Genomic DNA, 20,346 nt, shown 5'->3' with positions numbered 1-20,346 from the left:
TATATATATATATATCATATTCCTACTATTTCATGACAGTGGTGTTTGTCATTACGCTCTGTGTGCTGATGTGTGTGACATGGGTATTTGCTTGCAGGTGAGGGCTTCGAGTGCTCAGTGACAGTCGACGACGAGGACAGCAAAGTCATCATTTTTGACAACTGGAAACAGGTGAGTTTACTGACTGTCAGCATCCACCTCAGTCTTCTTAATCTTGAACAATTTAGTCTTTTTTTGCACTCGGTGTGCCTTCTCTCAAAGCCACCATTAACTTCTCCTGGTTTGACATTCTTTGGGTTGTTAGATTTCTGTGATGGGCACATTATTTGTGTGTAAAGAGAGTGTGCGTATGCTGTAGCTTTCATGTGTGTGTCTTTGTGCTACACATTGCAGGGAATCCTACAGGAGCAGCTGTGCCCGTTGTACTCAAGCTTTTTCGAAGTTCTCTCGTTCGGAAAAGTGGAAATCACTCTCATGTTAACCTTGCTTGTTTCAATTGAAATCTTCAGTTAACAAGAACATTTCAGCGAGGGCTTAAATTGCTCCATCCACTGAGCGGAGCAGCGTGAGTGCGTTAATATGACCCTGTGGCGATGGCTTTTGAGCAGGAAAAACTTCAGCTGCAGCAGGCAGAGACAAACAACATCTTGTCCCAAAGCTCCTCGTCACACTGATTACATTGTTTGCCAAATCCAAAAGCATGCAGTCATTAATACCTATTCATAATGAGATGGAACGGTCGAACACTCTAATTAGAGTGTAGGTTGGATCATGTCTAATGCATTTTTTTCCAGATGTCCACTCGGCCTTCAGGGGCTCTCCCCATAAGGTTAAATTATCCTCGCTCTGGGGAACTACACCGAACGCTAGATCATTGCTTCGCTTCCTCACTTTTTCCGTAAGCTCTCTCCACCCTTTCTCACCCCCAATTTTGTTGCCCTTCCTTCCTGCAGCTGTCATCATCTCCAAATCTCACTGCCCGTTCACTCTCTTTGTTGCTTTTTTTTTTTTTTGTGGCGCTTGCTTGCCTCTCTCCACTGGCTCTTTTCTGTGGTGGATAAATCTCGAGTTAATTACATGTGTTATTCTGTGCGTGTTAATACGAGGCAGAGCATTAAGGCTGAAGCAACAGACCCAGGCCAGCAGGGAAGCTTGGAATAACTCCAAGGCCGTCAGCAGTGGGTGGGGGGGGGGGGGGGGGGCAGAGAGGACTGGACGGCGTCCCGAATCATCCGCCAGTTCATGCTCATGTTTCTTTGCTTTATTTGTGGCGATGCCCATTGATAAAAGACACATATACAGTATATACACATACGGACCTAGAAACTTGCACACAGAGAGTGAGGTGTGCAGACACATGTTGTCCAGCTGACTAACACACGTAGTGGCCTCGAACTGGCACAACATTAACCGCCAGTCCCATGAGGCCGGGCTGCAAGTGTTCTCCATGGTGCACCACAACCTACACCCAAGTTACCATAGCAACATGCAGACACACACACACACACACGTACACTACGCACATAGAAAATGCTAGGATAGCATAGTCTCATGAGACTATGCTAGAACAGTCAGCATCCGATGCTGTTGGCTGTGGGGCTTCTTATGTTCACTGGCCAGCCCGGACAGCGCCTCATCGTTGCCTTGCGATACAAACTGCAAAAAGATAAAAAACTGTTACATTCACACTCAGTGATTGTTCCTTCAAGTGCTCTCTTGGCTTGACTCACAGCTGATTGACACATGAAGGTCTAGCTGGTGCTGTAATCTGCCCAACTGCAGTGCACAACGAGAGCGGCGCACAACAAACCGCAGGTAGAGCTTGCCACGAGTGCAGAAACATATATGGACTGTGTGTGTACGTGCATGCGCCGCATCGGCATTGGTCAAATGTGTGGAACACACCAGCATACACACACACACACACACACACACACAGAAGGCTGAGAGTCTGCTCAGCCAGACACTGGGCCGTTGTGAATGTTGTTGCCGTCACGTGGGGTTGGATGGTTTAAATAAGTCATCCATGGGCCCAAAATAGAAACACTGGCATACATGGCCTTGACCTACCCGGCCCATGCTGCCGTTCGCCGACTGATGTGGGTTGTGTAATGTATCTCTTAAACAGCCGACTGGGTTCTGTATGTAGGGGAACCAAGTGGGATATGGAGGTCACTGAGGACCAGAGGGGCCCTCTCACCCTTTTTTTTTGTAATGTGTGTTTATCTGCCTCAGTGTCTGCGCGCGTGTGTCAGCAGATATTCTAAGCTCGAGCCAGTCTAGGAGTCCCCATTATTATTTGATAGCTTGAAATAAAAATATATATCAAAGACAACCAAAAGGTGCAGCCTGAGGCCTGTACTTGGCAGTGATGTATATGTGTGTGTTTATCAGCGTGCAGTGAGGAGAATTTGCTGCTGCCCCCTGAGGACAGAATTGTTCATTGTGTTAAAGCAGGATGTCATTTGGAAGAAGATAATTGCTGCTTGACCACATTCTTTTGCTCGATTAGGAGGGAAGAAAAACATTGTCCCACCATCCAGTTCTTGGAACAGAGACAGATTTTGGCGTTGTCCACAGGGCGTTTCTTCCCAGGACAGTTTTCTCTTTCCTGTTTTGCTCTTCTGCAGCCTTATGAGAGTCATTCTGCACGATTCACAGTTTCTCCTTTGTTGCCCTAATCCACATAAGCTATTATACCTTAACAGTTCTGTTTGTTTTTGCCTCCTCTGGGAGTCACTGCTCAATTTGCTTGTGTGGAATACTGTGAACCAAAATACAGAAATGGAAAAGCTTCATGCTGCATTGTATTTAAGGGATAAATATCAAAATCCTATCACATTTTGTAATGAAGCTTTCCCAATCAGGTGGACGGCGCAAGCTGAGAAATTCACAGAAAGCTTTGATTGTCTTTACAGAAAAGACAGAAGAGACACATTTGAACTGACAATACAGCTCCTTCATAATTTTATCAATAATCCAATTTAAAAAATAAAAAAATCACTGGAAGGGTCTGAGCTCTCAATGCATCATTTCATGTGTACTGTGGCAGGCCTGCACAAGTTATAAACAGACTCAAATCGAGTTAGAATCACAGTAGAGATAGCGTCCCATCACCGAAATATGATGCGATGGTCGTCTGTTATCGTAATGTTTACGTGGACCTGTGTACCTGGTTCCCTGCCCGCGGGCCTGCCTGTCTGCCTACCTGTAAGCTATTTTCATAACGAATCACTGAATTCATCCTGCTGCCTCCCCAGCCTGCGTTTGGGCCCTGTTGCCCTGCATAACCAGCCGCAAGATTCCATTCCATTCCATTATCCAAACCGCTTATCCTATTCAGGGTCGCGGGACACTGGAGCTGGAGCCGATCCCAGCTGACATTGGGCGAAGGCAAGGTACACCCTGGACAGGTCGCCAGTTTATCGCAGGGCACATATAGAGACAGACAAACATTCACGCTCACATTCACACCTACGGGCAATTTTGAGTCTTACTTGTCCTGGAAGAACACAAGTATTGTGACCTCTGACCCCTCTTGGGGTCAGAGGTCAACTACAGAACAGCATCCCTGAAACCGGTAGGGATTCAGGGATTTGCTAATGACCACTTTAGCAGGCTGCAGGCTCCACATGCCGTCATATTAAAACCTGAATCTGGGTCACTCCCTAAACCACCCTCCTGTGAGTGTGTGTGTTTTGTGTGGTCATGGCATGCAACAGTCTTCACATGGTTCACCATGTCTGTGCTGTGATGTAAGCTGCATTCGGTGATAATGTGGTCATTCGTGGTCATTGGTGCTTGGCTTACGCAGTGTTTATGCATGTGTGTGTGTGTGTGTGTGTGTGTGTGTATGTTTGTGGCCTAGCCAGTGCAGGCCAGATGGCCTCTGTAATAAATTCCCTTAGGGAAGCGTTGTCTCTATGCAAAATAAAGTCATCAAGAGAAAAAATAACAAACCCACTAACTCAGCATTCCATCTCCAGTAAGCTTCGTCATCCTCTTATCAGATTTTGACTTAGCTCTTCCATCTCCTCTTCTCGCTTCTGTCCCCTCTTCCTTCCCTTTCCCTCCCTTCATTCATCACCCCTGCATCTTTATTGATCCTGCCAGCTCTTTCATTTTCCCCTGACAGGCAGTAAGACAGATGGACCACACGCCAAAGAAGCAGATGTGCACAAAGCACGTGTTTGCTTTTGATAAAGCAAAGTGGTAGCATTAGCATCTCTGTATTTATCTGTGCATGTGAGCGCACTCTGTGGATGTTTGTGCAAGCAGGTGGGGAGGTGTTTGACCTTTGTGTTTCCAAGTTAAGCACCTTAAGCTGCTTTGCTCATGTATCTTGTTCTGCAAAGCAAATTGCTTGGGAGCCAATAGATGCAATAGCATGTCGTATGATGGGGGATGAACACACACATGTGCTCAAGCACTCTCTCAAAATGGGGCCAAATGCTGTGTTTTCTGCCTTGTTTCACAACTGTGAGAAATAGTTCGAGTGCTCGCGGCGCCACAGCATGTTATGCAAATGACGCCTGATAAGTGATTCATTTTCCTCACTGTTAATGGTCACTGATGTGGTGTCTGGCGGTAGCACGATGGTGTGAGTGTGTTTTTGAGTGCATGTTAGTGTATGTGTGTTTGTATAATGTGTATTGTCTCTGTGAAAAGCTTGTGAAACGTATGGAAATTCCTGTTTAAAGGCTGTTTTTCCGCCACTGACGGCTCAGCTGCAGCTTCTCACTGCACACAAACTATTATAAATCTCCTTTTCAAATAGAAAAATCATGTCTGTATGTTGCGCTGATAAGAGCGAGGTTGGAAACCATGCTTTCCCTTTTATTGGATGTTCTTTTCTTATCTACATCTGCGGCAGAAAGAGCTATCAATCTGTCAATCCTTTCCGTGTCCGGGCCGGGTGAGGTTTCCCGTGTTGAGTCAAATTAAGCCGCAGGCTCCACTCCTGGTGGTGCCCTTCCGTCAATTCCTTTAAGTTTCAGCTTTGCAACCATACTCCCCCCGGAACCCAAAGACTTTGGTTTCCCGGACGCTGCCCGGCGGGTCATGGGAATAACGCCGCCGGATCGCTAGTTGGCGGAAAAGGGACTTCTTAGAAAGGTTGGTTTGTGACCCTTTTTTTTAAAAACGGTGGAACAGATAGGCCTGTCTGTCAGTTCATCGTGGTGTTTGAAGGCTTGAATGGTTGCCCTAGTGGACAGAATGAGAAGCTTCAGCAGAGTGGAAAGAAGAGCTCCAGCCAATGTATCAGCATGGTATATTATCCGCCGATAATGGCATATTTAAAATATACAGAAGTGGCAAATATGTTTTGGGTTATTTATAAAGAGTAATGTCATTATCCTGCTCGGTATTGTTACATTTCTTTATTGACCAAATGTAAGAGGTCCTTATCAAAAATTTAAGTTTATGTTGTGTTTCATGGCCTCAACAATTCAGCACTAGTGATAAATTTCATTAAAGTAAAGCTATCAGTAAGATAGATGGTAATATACAGTCAAATTATGTGAAACGACATGAGGCATTTGGCAGAGACACTCCAGGATTTAGCCCAAAGCAAGAATCGCTCATCATTATTTATTCATAATTTCAATATAGAGCCAACATTGTAGCGTTGAATATAAATGTTCTTAACTTTCAGCTGTGTCATTATCTGAGGATGGGGAGCTCAGCCTCAACATTTGGAAAACCTCAATCTGGAAGCACACTGTTGTTTAGAAATATCATTGTATGCTCTCTTGCATTAAAGCCGCCGAAAACATGGATTCAGTATTTCCATTTCATCTGAAATTCACTGCTAATTGGGTAACAATCAAGTATAAAGTTTGGTCCCAAAAAATACAAAACATAAAGTATAATCATTAAGACATTTAACAAGCAAATAGCAAACAAGGCTTCAACTGTCATCACACTTTGATTCAGATGTTACTAAATCCTGCTTGGTTTATGGAAGTGCGTGACATCACCCTTTTCCAATCGGGTCCCGCCCACTTCAAACCAGTGAGAAGAGCCCAGGCAAAGCACTTTGGCCAGAAGTCTTGTGTTTACGTACGACCCCATTGCTCACAGTAAGAAGATGCTTGAGAATATAGGTTCCCAGGGCCTTAAGAGCAAATTCCCTAAATTAGAACAAAGGGGCTTAGAGCAAACCACGAAAAACAGCCACAGACGAAAAGTACACCGACATATGTTGACCGAATATGTGTCCACACACTTTTGGCTAGGCAGTGTAGCAAGGCTGTGAGTGTAAAAGATGATGCCAATCAAGTGAAACCTCACAAAGCAGACGCATTTCAGGGGAAATGGCTTAGTCAGCCCGATGACGTCTTTGTTATTAAGTTGATTTAAATGATATTTTCCTGAATGCTCACTGATCCGTGTTTATTTACATATGATTTGCATATTATTCTCTCAGCTTGGCTTTTGTTTTTGTGTGTTAGTCCATGTGAATGTGTGTGTGTGCGTGCGCATGTGTGTGCGCGTATAGGGGGAGTAGGTATTGACAGATGGTCTGCTCTTTGTGAACAGAGAGGAGCTGCTTAATCGAGAAAAAGAGGGAGATGGAGGGGGAGAGTTGGCGCTGTTCTGAGTTGCTCTGCCTCTGTTTGATAGAGAGGTGTATTTCCGTGGTCAGTTTTTCTCCTGAAGCGCTCCATCACACTCCTAGTCGATGTCCACTCTCTGTTTGTACTCCTATATTTACTAAGATTCGTGTCTCTCTCCATTTTTCTCTCTGTCTTGTTGTTCCCATTCTTCATCCTCATCCCTAAATCAGACAGTGACAGGTGGCGGAGCTGCCTTCCACGCCAATGGCTCCGTGCCCTCCTCCTCTCTCCGCTCCCTGTCTTTTCCTGTGCTACGTCAAACAGAGTGCCAAGGTTGCTCCCCATGAGTTTCCTGCTCCGGGGTCTGATCCGATACTACTTGGCCGCTTGAGGCCACGTGAATTTTTCAGGCATCTGAAACTCTCTGGAGGGCAGGGATTTTCCTTCGGGGCTGTGGATGTAGGGCAAGGGCATCCGTGCACTCGCACATACACACAGACAACATGCAGTCCACAGCTAGCGGTCCGATTGGGTTATCTAGTGGGAATAACATGTTTTCAGATTGATTAAGTCACCAGCTCCAGAGGCCTATTTCCAGTTGAAATACAACGTGATTGTGTTTGCAGTTCTGTAGGTCAGAGATTTGCAGTGTTTAGAAATAACACAGTTAGAAAGTAATGGATTAAAACCTCAAATAGAATTTGACCAACCCTCTGGGTATCTTCTGAGCTCAAGACTGTAATAAAAACTTTATTTCCTGGTATTTTGCTATAAACAGTGAACAGAAATACTTTGTTGTTGCAGTTTACAGTCACAGTCTGTGCTTCACTACAAGAAACCTATTTTACAATAGGTCTCTATTTCAAAAACAGAGAACAGGACTTTGTCTGGCATAATACTGTGGAGCCTGGTCTCAGGTTTCTGTCTTTGACGTAAGAATAGTTTGTATTGATTGTGCTTGTCCAACTAAAGATAAGATGTCTTTTGTTTTAACCTCTTCACACCCACAGGCCTGGAGTAGCACTGCTGATTCCAGAAGAACAGAACCGTAAACTTAAAATATAGTGAGGATGCCAAATCAAAACTGTTATGATTGAGATTAGGTAAAGACATTTTTTTGTGCAAGACTAGTAATGTTTTCCATTTGATGCAGCGTTCCAGGCCGAGTAGAATCACTGAGACTCTGGATCAAGCAGATATATGTGATGTTGTCAACCAGAGCGGAAACATATTTCTTTATCTAACTTTGCAGTGACTTTAAGGGAATTGTAAAGCAGTAGTAATTGGACGATTTGAATGCTGTAATCACAACATGTAGCCGATAGTTGCCTATTTACACATCCAGCAGACAACTTCAGCATTTATTTGGGTTCGTTTGACCTGTTTTTTAACTGGCTTTAAGGGGAATATGAGTAACCACAAAATAAAAGGTTGATGATCTTCGGCCATATTCTAAACAAAGATGGTGAATCATTTAAAAAGCTAAAATGACGTGAGACATAAATGGTGCATATACCTAATCCTCATGACTACAGGCGTCGGACTTAAATCCATAATGTGATTGCATTTTACTCTACATTTCACAACCACAGGGAATTAATTTCACTAAAGCCTGAACCATATGGCAAAGCTCATGCATCTCATATCACTTATCAAATTAGCTGACCTTTGCTTGATAAAGAATTAGGTCAACAATTGATTAATTGGGAGGCATTTGGCCTTTGATGCTCCCTTGATATGATGACTTTAGTTGAGATTTTGTTCGAGGTACATCCATGAGAACCTTGCCATGACCTATTTAACAGCCGTAAACCACCTTCAGTCCAAAGTGTCTGATAGAACGCAAGAGAGGACACAGAGGGACCTAGACTAGGCAGTTCAAAGCTGCTGCTGCTGCAAGAGCCACTCAGGCTAATAGAGCCTCTGTGACAAGAAGCCCCGATGGGATGTTTTTATGGTCAGGAGAAATCAGATTTTAAACATGTTGTTCAAGGACAAATTGTTATCTATCTCTGGCATGAAAAGGATCTTGCATAACCTGACGTCTCACACCTGTTCAGCTGTCATCGGACCGCTCCTTTATGTATGCAGTACTAATCTACTCCACTGAGGTGTTTTATTAATGTGTGTTTTTATATCCACAGGACTTCTCCACTCTACAGTGTGATGTGTGTATCCTGGTCTTCTCAGTGACTGACAGGCGAAGTTTCCACCGCACTGCCCAGCTCCGCCTCCTTCTCAGGGAGTCCCAGCCACACACACCAATCATCCTGGTGGGGAACAAGAGCGACCTCGTCCGCTCCCGTGAAATCAGCTCAGAAGGTTAGCAACCATATCTAGGCATGGCAGGTCTGTCAAGCTATGGACTCCTCCTAGCGGTGAGAGAGACCATGGGTTTGATGTGAAGAGTATAGAGTGGCATAAGAAAGTCAGAAAAAATGTCGGATTATAAAATGCCATAAAAAATGATGTATATGTATGTTGCAAAAATGATTAAAAAAAAAAGTCCTTTCAAAAAAAGGCTTTAGAAAGTAACGGCAAAGTATGTCAAAAAAGTCCTCGTATAGTATGTCGAAGAAATCTTCAAAAAGTCATAGTATGTAATGTCCAAAGAATGTTAAAAAAAAGTCGTAGCATGCATAATGTTGAAAAAATGTCATTGTATAGTATGTTGAAAAAAAAGTCACAGTATAGTATGTCGGAAAAAGTCAAAAGAAAGTATAGTATGTCGAAAAAAGCTTTAACAAGTTAGTTACAACTAAAAGTTGTAACTTTAAATTACAACTTTTTGTAGAATATTTTTGTATGTTCGAAAAAGTCATAAAAAAGTCATAGAGTATAGTATGTTGAAAAAGGTAACAATGTGATTTACAATGCATGTAATTAGTTAGTGTTTCCTGGACCTCTGAGCGAGTGCTGTAAAGGCTAGAAAAGCTGCGCCAGTCAAAATAGAAGCGCTCCATGAAAAGTCATAATTCTCACTTATCTATTGGTTATAAGTCCATGGTCCAGATACCATGGCGTCTGGGTCCGGACTTGGACTATAGAATAGTATGTCAAAAAAAGTCATAAAGTATCTCAAAAAAGTCATAGTATGTCTAAATATTGATTAAAAAAAAAGTCGCACAAGGGTATGTCAAAAGAGGTCACAGTACAGTATGTTGAAAAGAAATCATTAAAAAGTCATAGTATATTAATGTTGATAAAAGTCAAAAAAAGTAATAGTATAGTACATCGAAAACAGTCATGAAAAGTCATATAATAGTATGTCAAAAGAACAATTTAAAAAGGTCAGTCTATTTATTAAAAAAAAGTAATTGTAATAGTATTGTATAGTATATCGCAAGAATATTAAATAAAGTCATAGTATAGCATAGATGTTGAAAAATGTCATCCCATAGTATGTTGAAAGACTGATAACAAAATCCCAGTATAGTATGACTAAAAAGTCATAGTATAGTATGACTAAAAAGTAAAAAATAATTTATAGTATAAAATGTCATGGGAAGTCAGAGTACAGTATGTTTAAAAAGTAATAGTATAGTATGACGAAAACAGTGATGAAAAGTCATATAATAGTATGTCGAATAAATTTGCAAAAAGTCAGTAAAGTAAGTCAAAAAAGTCATAGTATGTCTAAATAATGATTTAAAAAGTCATAGTAGTGTATCTTAAAAAATTCATATCGTATGTCGAAAAACGTCAAAAAAGAAAGTATTTTTTCCAAAAGGTAAAAGTATAGTATGTAGAAGGAATGATTAAAAAAGTCATTAAAGTCATAGTATATTACGCCATGAAAACGTCATTGTATAGTATGACATTAAAAATGTCATACTATACTACAATATTTAAAAATATTTGTAAAAGTATTAGTATAGTATACCATAAAAAGGTCATAAAATGTCATAGTATAGCATTTCATAAATATGGTATTGTATAGTATTTTATAAAAAGCATAACCCAGATATAAAAACAGGAATATTACATAAACAATTATATTCAATCCTTTGTTCTTTAACTACGCATGAAAGGGAGCCACACGCCGTACTGTGGAGAAAGGCATCCCGTACGTGCAAAGCAAAGGTAACCGTGGCAGGCTGGGAGTTTACCAAACGCTTAGTTTGCATCTGCCCAAACACGAGCACTGATGAACCCAACCGCCAGGCTGCTGGGTGACTGATGCAAGAGAGGAAAAGCACGAGAAAGATTTGAAATTAATCTTTTCATTCGCTTCTTTTTACTGCCTTTTTTTTAAGCAGCTCTCCAAATGAAACATCTCAAATGGAAAATGTCTTGTAATTACAGTGTCTGTATAAATGTGTAGTTAGGCACATGCACACATACAGACACATTATCCCCTGGTGATCAGTGGTAGTGCATTTTGTGCAATTACTCATATATCCCTTCTTTTTACCATCTTTACCCTCTTTTCTCTGCCTCGGCTCATCTGTCTCTCTGCCCTGGTATTTTACCATAAATCTTCCTCCAAGCCAATATCAGACTCCATTTAAAAGACTCATTGATTTTGCTGATTACAGATAGACACCCCGTTTCTTTGCTGTTTAATATATCCAGGGATAAATGCTCAGTTGGTAAACTTCTTGTGGGAAGAAACTTCTACTATCTATTATTGTTGTAAAGGGCTACAAAAAAAAGACTGTTTATGAAATCTATTTACCATTTGTATGTTGTTTTACCACATTGAGTCATACTGGGTGTAATCTGTAGGCTTTTTGACAATGATGCTGGAAATGTCTGCACGTGGGGTTATTATGACAGACCCAAGTCATCCAGCTGTCACAATAAATGAAATGACTTGTGTAATCCAAGTGTGCGAGATCATTTCAGCTTACCTGTATTTTTAAGGATAAAGTGTAGATTTCCAGGTAAAAATGACTTCACGTAGACAAAGATGCATTCAATACAAATCTGATTATTACATACCTCACAATCATGAGTGGGTATAATAATGAATGCAGTTGATTATTTTGTGTTCGTATTCAATTTAGGTACATTATTATTATTATCATCATCATGATTAGTATTTTGCGGTCGATCATTGTCAAGAAATCCTAAAACCATCCAGTGTGATTTAATGTAATTAAAGAATATAAGACATGGAGAAGTCCATGGGGGTGAATATTGTTATAGGCATGTGTAAGTGTTGTTTTGATGGAGTAATTAACAATGCAAATTGAATCAATCCTCTAAATCTGAGAGCTGGTAAATAGCATTGTGCTCTATAGACCTCTATATATTTTAGCTTGCAACACTGAAGCGTGGTTTTGGCCAAACGAATTACCTGAAGAAGAAACCCACTGAACAGAGATCAGCAGGTTATACTTTTGCTGGACTTTGAGTGACTTTGAGTGACTTGTGTGACTTTGTGTAGCCCTGGCAGCCCATCCTATTGCCTGAATTTCATTAATGTTTCAAATGCAAAGTGGGAGAAAATGCTGACAGAACAGTTTGACCTTGATTTGAACTTCCACTCAAAACTTTAGTCATCTCCGCAATTTGTGTGTACTTGCGTTACACTTTTCGTTCATAACAAATATACACTGTCGCATAACGAAAGACAAATATTCCGCTGCTGTTGCACACATTCCCCTATCCGTCCCTATCTAATCCTCTGGAGGGGCTCCATCTGTGTCCCTTTGGTGCGCGGCACACGACATCATCTCTGCTGGGATTATCTCCCTCTTACAGGACCCCGCTGCTCTGACTATCTTTATGTATGTTTGTACTCGCAATACGTGCACAACCATGTACACAGACGCGGCGAACATGCAATCGAGCAGACTCGCGGCTTCGTGTCTCTCCCATCAGCTTGATGACAGCGAGGCTGTTTCATAGCGAGGACTGTGATAAGAGCGACGGGAAGAGGAGAGACAGAGGGAAGAGCCAACGTGTGAGAATGGTGTGTGTGTGTGTGTGTGTGTGTGTATGAACGGGAGTCTCGGTTTGAAGAGATGTATGGAAGGCAGTGTGTGTGTGTGTGTGTGTGTGTGTGTTGAGAGTGGGGCTTGTTTTTCTGTCCTTGAAAGAACCACTGAGTTTTTAGACCTTCAGACTGAGGATGTTTTTATAAGAGGGAGGGAGGCTGTATATATCAATTTGCATCTTTTTGGAATATCCTATCCTTCCTCCCTCAACCTGAGAGGTTTTAAAGTTATATTGTCTCATCTGTATTCTGCAGACATTGCCAGTGACCAGAGGTGAACTCCACTTTCAGATACATTAGAAGTTTAAATTGCGACTCCTCACAAGAAGAATCCATTCAGATGGCAACTTAATGTTAGCCGTCACTTTACTCTTTTAGCATTGAAGTGTTTTTGATGTTTCCGACTGAGTCAAATGACTCCCTGTGATGCGAAAAGATTGCTAGTCAACACACAGAGAAGCCTACATCTCTGCAGCTCTACCACGCTTTTACTTTCTTTCTTTTGGTTCCCCCACAGCAGATAGACACCAGGCCGTATGAGTGAGACCCACTGCTCTCGTTAAACCTCCATATTAAGCCACAGAAACGTAGTACGTAGGCCAGCCAAGTGTACCGGCATCACAAAACAGTAAAAAAAAGTAGCTGGGAAGTCGTCTGGAAAGCTAAAGTCCCTGATAATATATTGGTGAAGGCTGAAGCAGAGCTACGTGCAAGGGCCAGAAACCTGATTCAAGTGGGATGTATGGGTGCGTAGTAGTTTAACACTTTATCCAAAAGAATACCACATGACTGGCGCTTAATTAATCAAAGCAGCCTGATGTTATTTGCCAAAACCACAATATGTTTAGGTTGTCAATGTTACTAATAATGCTTTTTAGGGCTGTTAGTTGACAATCACACTACATTTAATAAATCAATGTTAACCCTTAAAACTTAATCAGCGGCGACAGGGACTTTAAAAAAAATGTCTAGAGGAGGGATTGTCTTCTATTTAGTGTATTCCACAAGAAGTGATGTTTGGGGATGTTTTTTTTTGTTTGTTTTTTAAGTAATTTTCAAATTTTTTATATATTTAGAAAGAAATAATCAACAGTTGTAAAAATCTGAATTTGTATTGTCTTTATTGTTTTAAACTTTTGGTATTTTGTTCTAATGCTACATGGAGTCTTTTGGGATTAAGTGTGTGTGAGTGTCTGTGTGTGTATTGTCTGGAAGTGTAGAAACTTCCAGTGTAGAACTTCAAGTGTAGAAGCCTGGGGGTCAATTCTTGTTTGGTTTGCGTTGTTGTGCAAGTTAAACAGAGGCAGCAAGTGGAAAAAAATGTGTGCGCATCGATGCCTGCACATCGCTGTCGAATCACGTTCGGTCGCGGCTTTGGAGTATTCTTAATGACGCGAGTGGAAGAAGGAGGGAGGAAGGGAAGGAGGCGAGGAATGAGTAATGAGAGATGCCTATACTCAGCATATTCTCTCTTGATAAAAAAAGAAATCCAGAGGCAGCGATGTGGTCAGCGATATGGAAATGCTCCATCCCTGCTCCCAGGGCGCCTGACAAGGATGTTCTTATGTTCTCTCCGGACAGGTCACATGTACTCTTTCTGATATGTGAGCCTGACGCCTGCCCGGCTAACTAACCTCCCCCTTCAAGAACCTGCGGCCTGGCTGAGAGTGCCAAAGTCATAAAGTCTATTTATGGCATATAGTGACATTTTTATTCTGCTACCTCTCAACTAACACCCCCACACACACACACACCCACACACACACACACACACACACACACACACACACACACACACATATCTCTCTCCAGTCTTACTACACACAAACACGGTGTCACACCGGCAACGTATTTATCATTTGTTCAATATGGCTGTGGTGTGGCCCTGCTCCTCAGGGCTTTGATTAATATGCACTCTGGCTCCGTTTGCTTAGTCGACATTCTTTCTGCCCGTCTCTTTCTCTCTCCTCTGTCGGTCTGTCTCTCTCTGTCTCCTTCCTCCCCTCCTGCTGCTTGTTCATCTGCCATCTTGCCTGTCCTCCCCTTTCAGTGTCTCCTTCGACTGTCTTTGTGACTCGCATGTTTCATCCCATTTGTTCTCGTCTCCTTTTCTCGCCTTGTTTCCTCATCGTTTCCTTTCTTCAGCGCAGTTCAACTTTTTTGGCCCATTAGGGGGAAATTTCCTCATTTCCTCAACCCCTCTCCTCTCCTCGCCTCTCCTCTCCTTGCCTCTTCTCTACTCGCCTCTGACTGTTTACACTTCTTTCCTCTCCTCATTTCCTCTCTGCTCCTCTCGTTTCCTAAACTCTACTTTCCGTTTACTCCCTCTCCTCATTTCTTCTCTGCTCCTCTCGTAGTCTAACTCTTGTCCTCCCCTCCTCGTTTCCTTTTCTTGTGTCCTTTCTTCTCTCCTCTTTTAATCTCCCCTCTGCTCTCTTCTGTTGTTCTCGTGTTCCCTCTTCTTTCCTCTCCTCTGTTTACCTTTCCTCTCTTCCCTTAGTTTCCTCTCTTTTCCAATTCAATTTCCAAAACATTCTTTTAACAATTTGTAAAGATCTAGTTCAATTCAATCATCTGTCGTAGGCATTAGGATAAGTCCCGTTGACCTGGTTTGGGACTTGGCTCACCCACTATTAGGTGACATTGCAATGGGTCGACAGCTGCTGTGCTGCTGGATTATTACCCTCAAATCAAATCTAGTTCTGTTTATTTGTAGTACCTGTGCAACACTGCCTCAGTAAGTAAAAGTACATGCTGTTGACCTGCAGCCACAAGACAAACAGATGAACATGTCACATTGCTTTTACGATAGTTCAGAGTACTAAGAAGGGGTTAACTATGGGGCGTCTTTAGTAAAACATCTTCAGGTACACATTGAACTGCTTACTTTTATTTTCTGTTGCTGGAGTTTACTTGAACCCATTTGAACGCATCTATCTCCATGACAACTGAGCAAACTATGGACTGATGAAGAACATGCAACTGAAAGCTCTTGGAAAAAAGGCCCTTGTGTTAAGATTGTCTACAAGAATATTTTGTTATTTCCCAGCCTGGGTGTTTCTAACATAGAATGTGTGCATGGCAGCGACATCTTCCTGCTTCAAACACTGTGCAGTCATTTTGAGTTCATGCAGTGTAAGTTTTATACAGCTATGTTGAATGGAAATGATGAACCTTAAAAGCAATATTCTGCACACAGCTGCTCAAGAGCACTCTGAGGGAGCAGAGCAGCGGCAATAAAAAAAAATCTGAAATATAGTTGGAAAGAAATGTTATTGGAGCTGACAGTGAAGCCCATTTGCTGCAGACTGATCTGTATCTGCCAGCTTTCCTTATCATCCAGGCGTGTTTGACCAGGGACAGACGGGACTTTTTGGATGAGATACTGAACCTTGTCAACAACACGTTTAGTCACCTTTCCCTATCCAGAGGAGTCACATTGAGATAAAAACTGTTTTCTGTTTTTTTTTTTTCATTTCAGTGCCAGCAAAGAGATTTGAGCTTATACAACTCAGCTCGTGACAACATTAACTCTATCCTGACATCACCGTCTCTCTTTCTGGCTGTTTGTATTCATGACTGTTGATTGACAGATTTTCAAAAGGAATATTTTAGGGCATTAAAATGCAATAAAGGCTCATTGGAAAAATGGATCTTTATGAATGTAATATTAAAAGCAGATGAACATTTGTTTTAAATATATTTAAATTTTCCAATTACAGCATTTTGTATCACTGGTGCAAGCTCTAGGTTTAACCATTTCTTGCTTTGTGACTTTTTAATCATTTTTGTATTACATTTTAATTTTGTATTAACTGAACATTGACTGAAGGACCTTTGAACTACAGTGGTCAGTGTAGGAAACATGACATCTGAATGAAAATCAACTTAAAAACAAATCTAACAAACAGCACACATGAACATATTTGTGAACATTGGTCAAAACTGACCGTATTTTTTGACAAAATCCGGATTAAAAAAAAAATAATCAAGGTCCCTTTCTCCATCAGTGGATGGAGTTTGCTTGGTTTTCACGGAGATGGATATTGTGACACGCAAGCTCAGTAACTGTTATGATTTCATCCGTGGGACTTTTCTCAACCTTGAAATTGACAAAACAATCCCAACTCAAGGTTCATTTACTAGCTTTTTGTTGCTTTTAACTGGATCACACGGTCCTTTTCAGTGGATGGAGGTTTGCTCTGCCACATGTAAACAGATCTATCTCCATGACAACTGAGTAAACTTCATCCGAGCCACATGGTTGAAATCTCTGGAGGGAAAAAGCTACCAAGTGGACCTTGAGTTGTGATTATTTTGTCAAACGATGAGGGTTGGGGATTGTTTAAAAAAAAGTACGATGCCACTACCGATACCATGCGTGTCCCCACTGGCTAGCTAACTGCTGCTGCACTGCGCTCACACAGCTGATCACCCATGCTCCATACCTGTTAGCGCTGTTAGCTGCTTTAGCCGCCACCCCGGAGTTCACAATCAGAATCAGAATCAGAACCGTTTATTTTGCAAGAGTATGTTGCACATACAAGGAGTTTTACATGGTGGATGATGCATAATGGATAAGGATCCATTGCATGCATCGTTTGACTGGAGAAGTTTCGATGCTAGCCTAATTGTTACCGGGTTATTTCAGGCGATACCTTGAAAAGGTATCCAATACTGTTCCCCAGACCTACAAACTACTATCTACAGGGTCAAGAATGGACTTCCATGTTTATCTTAAATATGATCTCCATCATACAGTGTGCAAATGATAATAAGCGTAAAGTTTAAAAAAATGCCTATTTTGTATCCGTTGTAATAAATGAAAATCCCCAAAAAACATTTTCCCCTTTATATCTATTTCTCTTTCAAAAGCACAGCAAACAGAGAGGTGTGGCCCTTCCCCAGTGAGTGAGATGCTGTAGATTGGCTCCATTTGTCTCAATTTAATGTATAAGAAGCTTCACATTAACACTTGAGACTCTAATAGAGTCTCCGATACATCTGAGTGCGCTGCTGATGGAGAGGTACTGTATCTTGTGGTGACCCACATCACACAGCAGCTGCTGTGGTTTGCTGGTTTTATTATCCAATATCTTAAAATTCCTGCCTCTAATTGCCATTTGCAGCTGTCATTGTGTGAAGCATCAAATATATATAATGTGCACCATACCAACGTCTTCCTCTCTCTCTCTCTCTCTCTCTCTCTCTCTCTTTCTCTCAGAAGCCCAATCCAGCAGCATGATGTTTGACTGCGTCTACATGGAGCTCTCAGCCTCCCTGGACCATGGCACCAACGAGCTGTTGGAGGCCGCAGTTCGGACTGCAAGGGGCGACTGCGTGGGCCCCGGCTGGACCGACGGCGACCCCGGGGCAGGCCGCAGGGAGAGCCTGACCAGCCGGGCCAAGCGCTTCCTGTCGGGGCTGGTACCGCGCTCGTACGGTCGAGACCGGGATCGGGATCGGGGCCGCTACAGGGAGATGAGCCGCCACCGGGGCAGCAAGATCCTTCGCCAGAAGTCCCGCTCCTGCCATGACCTCAGCGCACTGTGATACACACATACACACACACATGCAAAGAGACACACTCGCACACATACACACCAGATTGACGGATATGGGGGAGGTGTAAAGGATGGAGAGGGAGAAGAGGGTAAAATGGAAGATAGTAGTGATTTGCAGATGACTAGATGTAGCGACAAAGGAGGAGATGGAAGAGACTCACATGAGTGGTAAAATTAGAGGGGTGGAAGGACGGGAATTTAGCAGTGGCGGGTAAAAGTCGAGGAAGGAGAAGAGAGAGAGAAAGTGGGAGGAAAAGTTGGATAGATAGAGCTGAAATCAGCCAGGATCGCAGCACCGAACTTCTGTGTTCCCCCCTATCAGTGAAACCAATTTTGCGAGAGAAAGAGGCCAGGTTGGAGAGAGAAACAGATAAGGAGGTGAGCTTGATTTGCTGCTTCCAGCTTGGGTGAATCAGCAAGCGCTCATCACCTGATGAGAGAGCAGGAGAGACAAAATTAGTGACAGTGGAGAGAGTCACATCAAGATGCTGATTGAATGCTTACTGTGGCGAAACGGGACGGGGGAGGGGGGGCGTGGGGGGTCACAAAAGAACACACATCCAAGTAGCACACACTGATTATGTAGAGACTGATAGCAATCTGATAGCAATCTGTGTACCTGTTGTGAACCCTGTTTTATAGCATGCCGAGTAGACGATCTAAGACGTGACCCTGTAGGTTTACAGTTACATGATACTGGGTTGACTGTACCTCAGTGGCCAATAGCTAATGCACAATCCAGCTAGTGTCTCTAGCAATGCCATCTCAAAGGCAAGACCCTTTATTTATGAAAAAAAACGAAACAAAAACGAAATGCACCTCTGCGCATTTTTTTTTTTTTTTGGACCACAATCTTCACACTGCATCCACCGATTGTGTCCCGTACTGATTTTGAAGTGTTTGATGATACCACCAATGGCATATGTTCATGTGTGATTTTTTTTGTTTTTTATACGAGGTTAAACACATCAGCGCCCAAGCCATATTTCCGCTGAATGCACCGTGAGCGATCAGCACAAAGAACCCTTTACCGAAGTATGTGGAGCGAAAAAAAAGGTCAAAGTGGCTCTGAGGAATTGACCGGACTGAACTTTTCTTCAATAGAAGCTGAGTCACAGAACACCTGGAGGTTCTTGAGGCACAGGAGGACAAACAAGAGAAAACCTAATCTACCTGTGGCTGTTTGATGTTTTCTTTCATCTCTCTCTTTTTACCCACGGGCATTATTACGTGTTGAGACGGAATTCTGTGGAGGCTGGCCACACAAGTGACCCAAAAAGAGAACGTTCTGGAAACGTTGTTTGGATATCTCGTCAAGCTTGAGGCAGCGTCACCGATACATGCTCACTCATTTGTCACAGTCTACTAAGCACTCTCGTCTTTCCACTGAGAATAAATATGTTTTTGTTTGACATCCTGAATGAGTGTCTCGTCTTTTAAAAAAAAAAAATATATATATATATAACAATGTTATGAACTCAATGTCTCATTACAGCCGTTACCAGGTTGAGGGATGGCATGACGGGTCATCAGATGACTCGCAGGTCCTCTAGACGGTCTCTCGGGACAGTTCTATTTAGGACTGAGCGGCAAAAAGATGCAATGTCAGCACTTTATGGCTGTAAAATAATCTCAGGTTGAAAATAGATTGTCATGGGAGAATATGAGCTGTCCTTACTTCAAGATGCATACAGAAGACATGCCTTTTGGGAGATCTGTCAAATTACCTGCTTTAAAGATGAAACTGCTGTTCACCTCCATTCTGTTGATAAAGAAAACAAAGTGATATCTTTGAACAAAGGCAAGTCAAAGAAAAACTGTCTGCATGGCTCAGTACTACTCGAGGTAAGTGAGGAAATGTGGATGAACTGACCTTAATATGTCTCGTAACTATGCAAATAACAAACGGGACAGAGAACTTGGAACTCTTCTAAAGCTGGAGGCGACCATAGTCTTACTTGATATTTCTGCCGCAGGTTAACCTCATGTACTTGTTACTTAAATTTCCGTTTTTTCGAAGCAGTCTGGTCTAAAAATGAAACGCTGTTTCAGTTATTATTCTCCCTCACTCCACAAAACGTTAAGCAGCGGTGGAGGCATAGGACACCGTCTAAAGCTACACATGTGGCAGTTAGTTAAGACACAGTTCCAATAACAAAGTAAGTTAGATCAGTTAGTTTACAAGGATGATTTCTGGATCAACAGTTTGCAAAAAACACTTTTAGATTAAGTAGATAATAAAAATTGGACACAGTTTAAGTCAAGGTGGTGTATAAAA

General features: G+C 42.1%; 1 protein-coding gene across 1 annotated transcript in view; it reads left to right on the top strand.

The window, feature by feature from the left end:
* Window positions 1-19,489, top strand: part of rem2 (RAS (RAD and GEM)-like GTP binding 2) — a 26,417-nt gene extending 6,928 nt beyond the window's left edge. The window contains exons 3-5 of the mRNA XM_031854771.1: window positions 98-171; window positions 8,705-8,882; window positions 17,729-19,489. Of these exons, the coding sequence (XP_031710631.1) occupies window positions 98-171; window positions 8,705-8,882; window positions 17,729-18,057 (581 nt within the window). The 3' untranslated portion in view covers window positions 18,058-19,489. The remainder of the gene's footprint in view (window positions 1-97; window positions 172-8,704; window positions 8,883-17,728) is intronic.
* The last annotated feature ends 857 nt before the right edge of the window (window positions 19,490-20,346 follow it).

This window comes from Anarrhichthys ocellatus, unplaced genomic scaffold, assembly GCF_004355925.1.
Source record: "Anarrhichthys ocellatus isolate YVR2014 unplaced genomic scaffold, GSC_Weel_1.0 scaffold15, whole genome shotgun sequence".
Classification (NCBI taxonomy): domain Eukaryota; kingdom Metazoa; phylum Chordata; class Actinopteri; order Perciformes; family Anarhichadidae; genus Anarrhichthys; species Anarrhichthys ocellatus.
The sequence above is the reverse complement of the archived record's forward strand: the minus strand, read 5'-3'. Positions and strand labels throughout refer to the sequence as shown.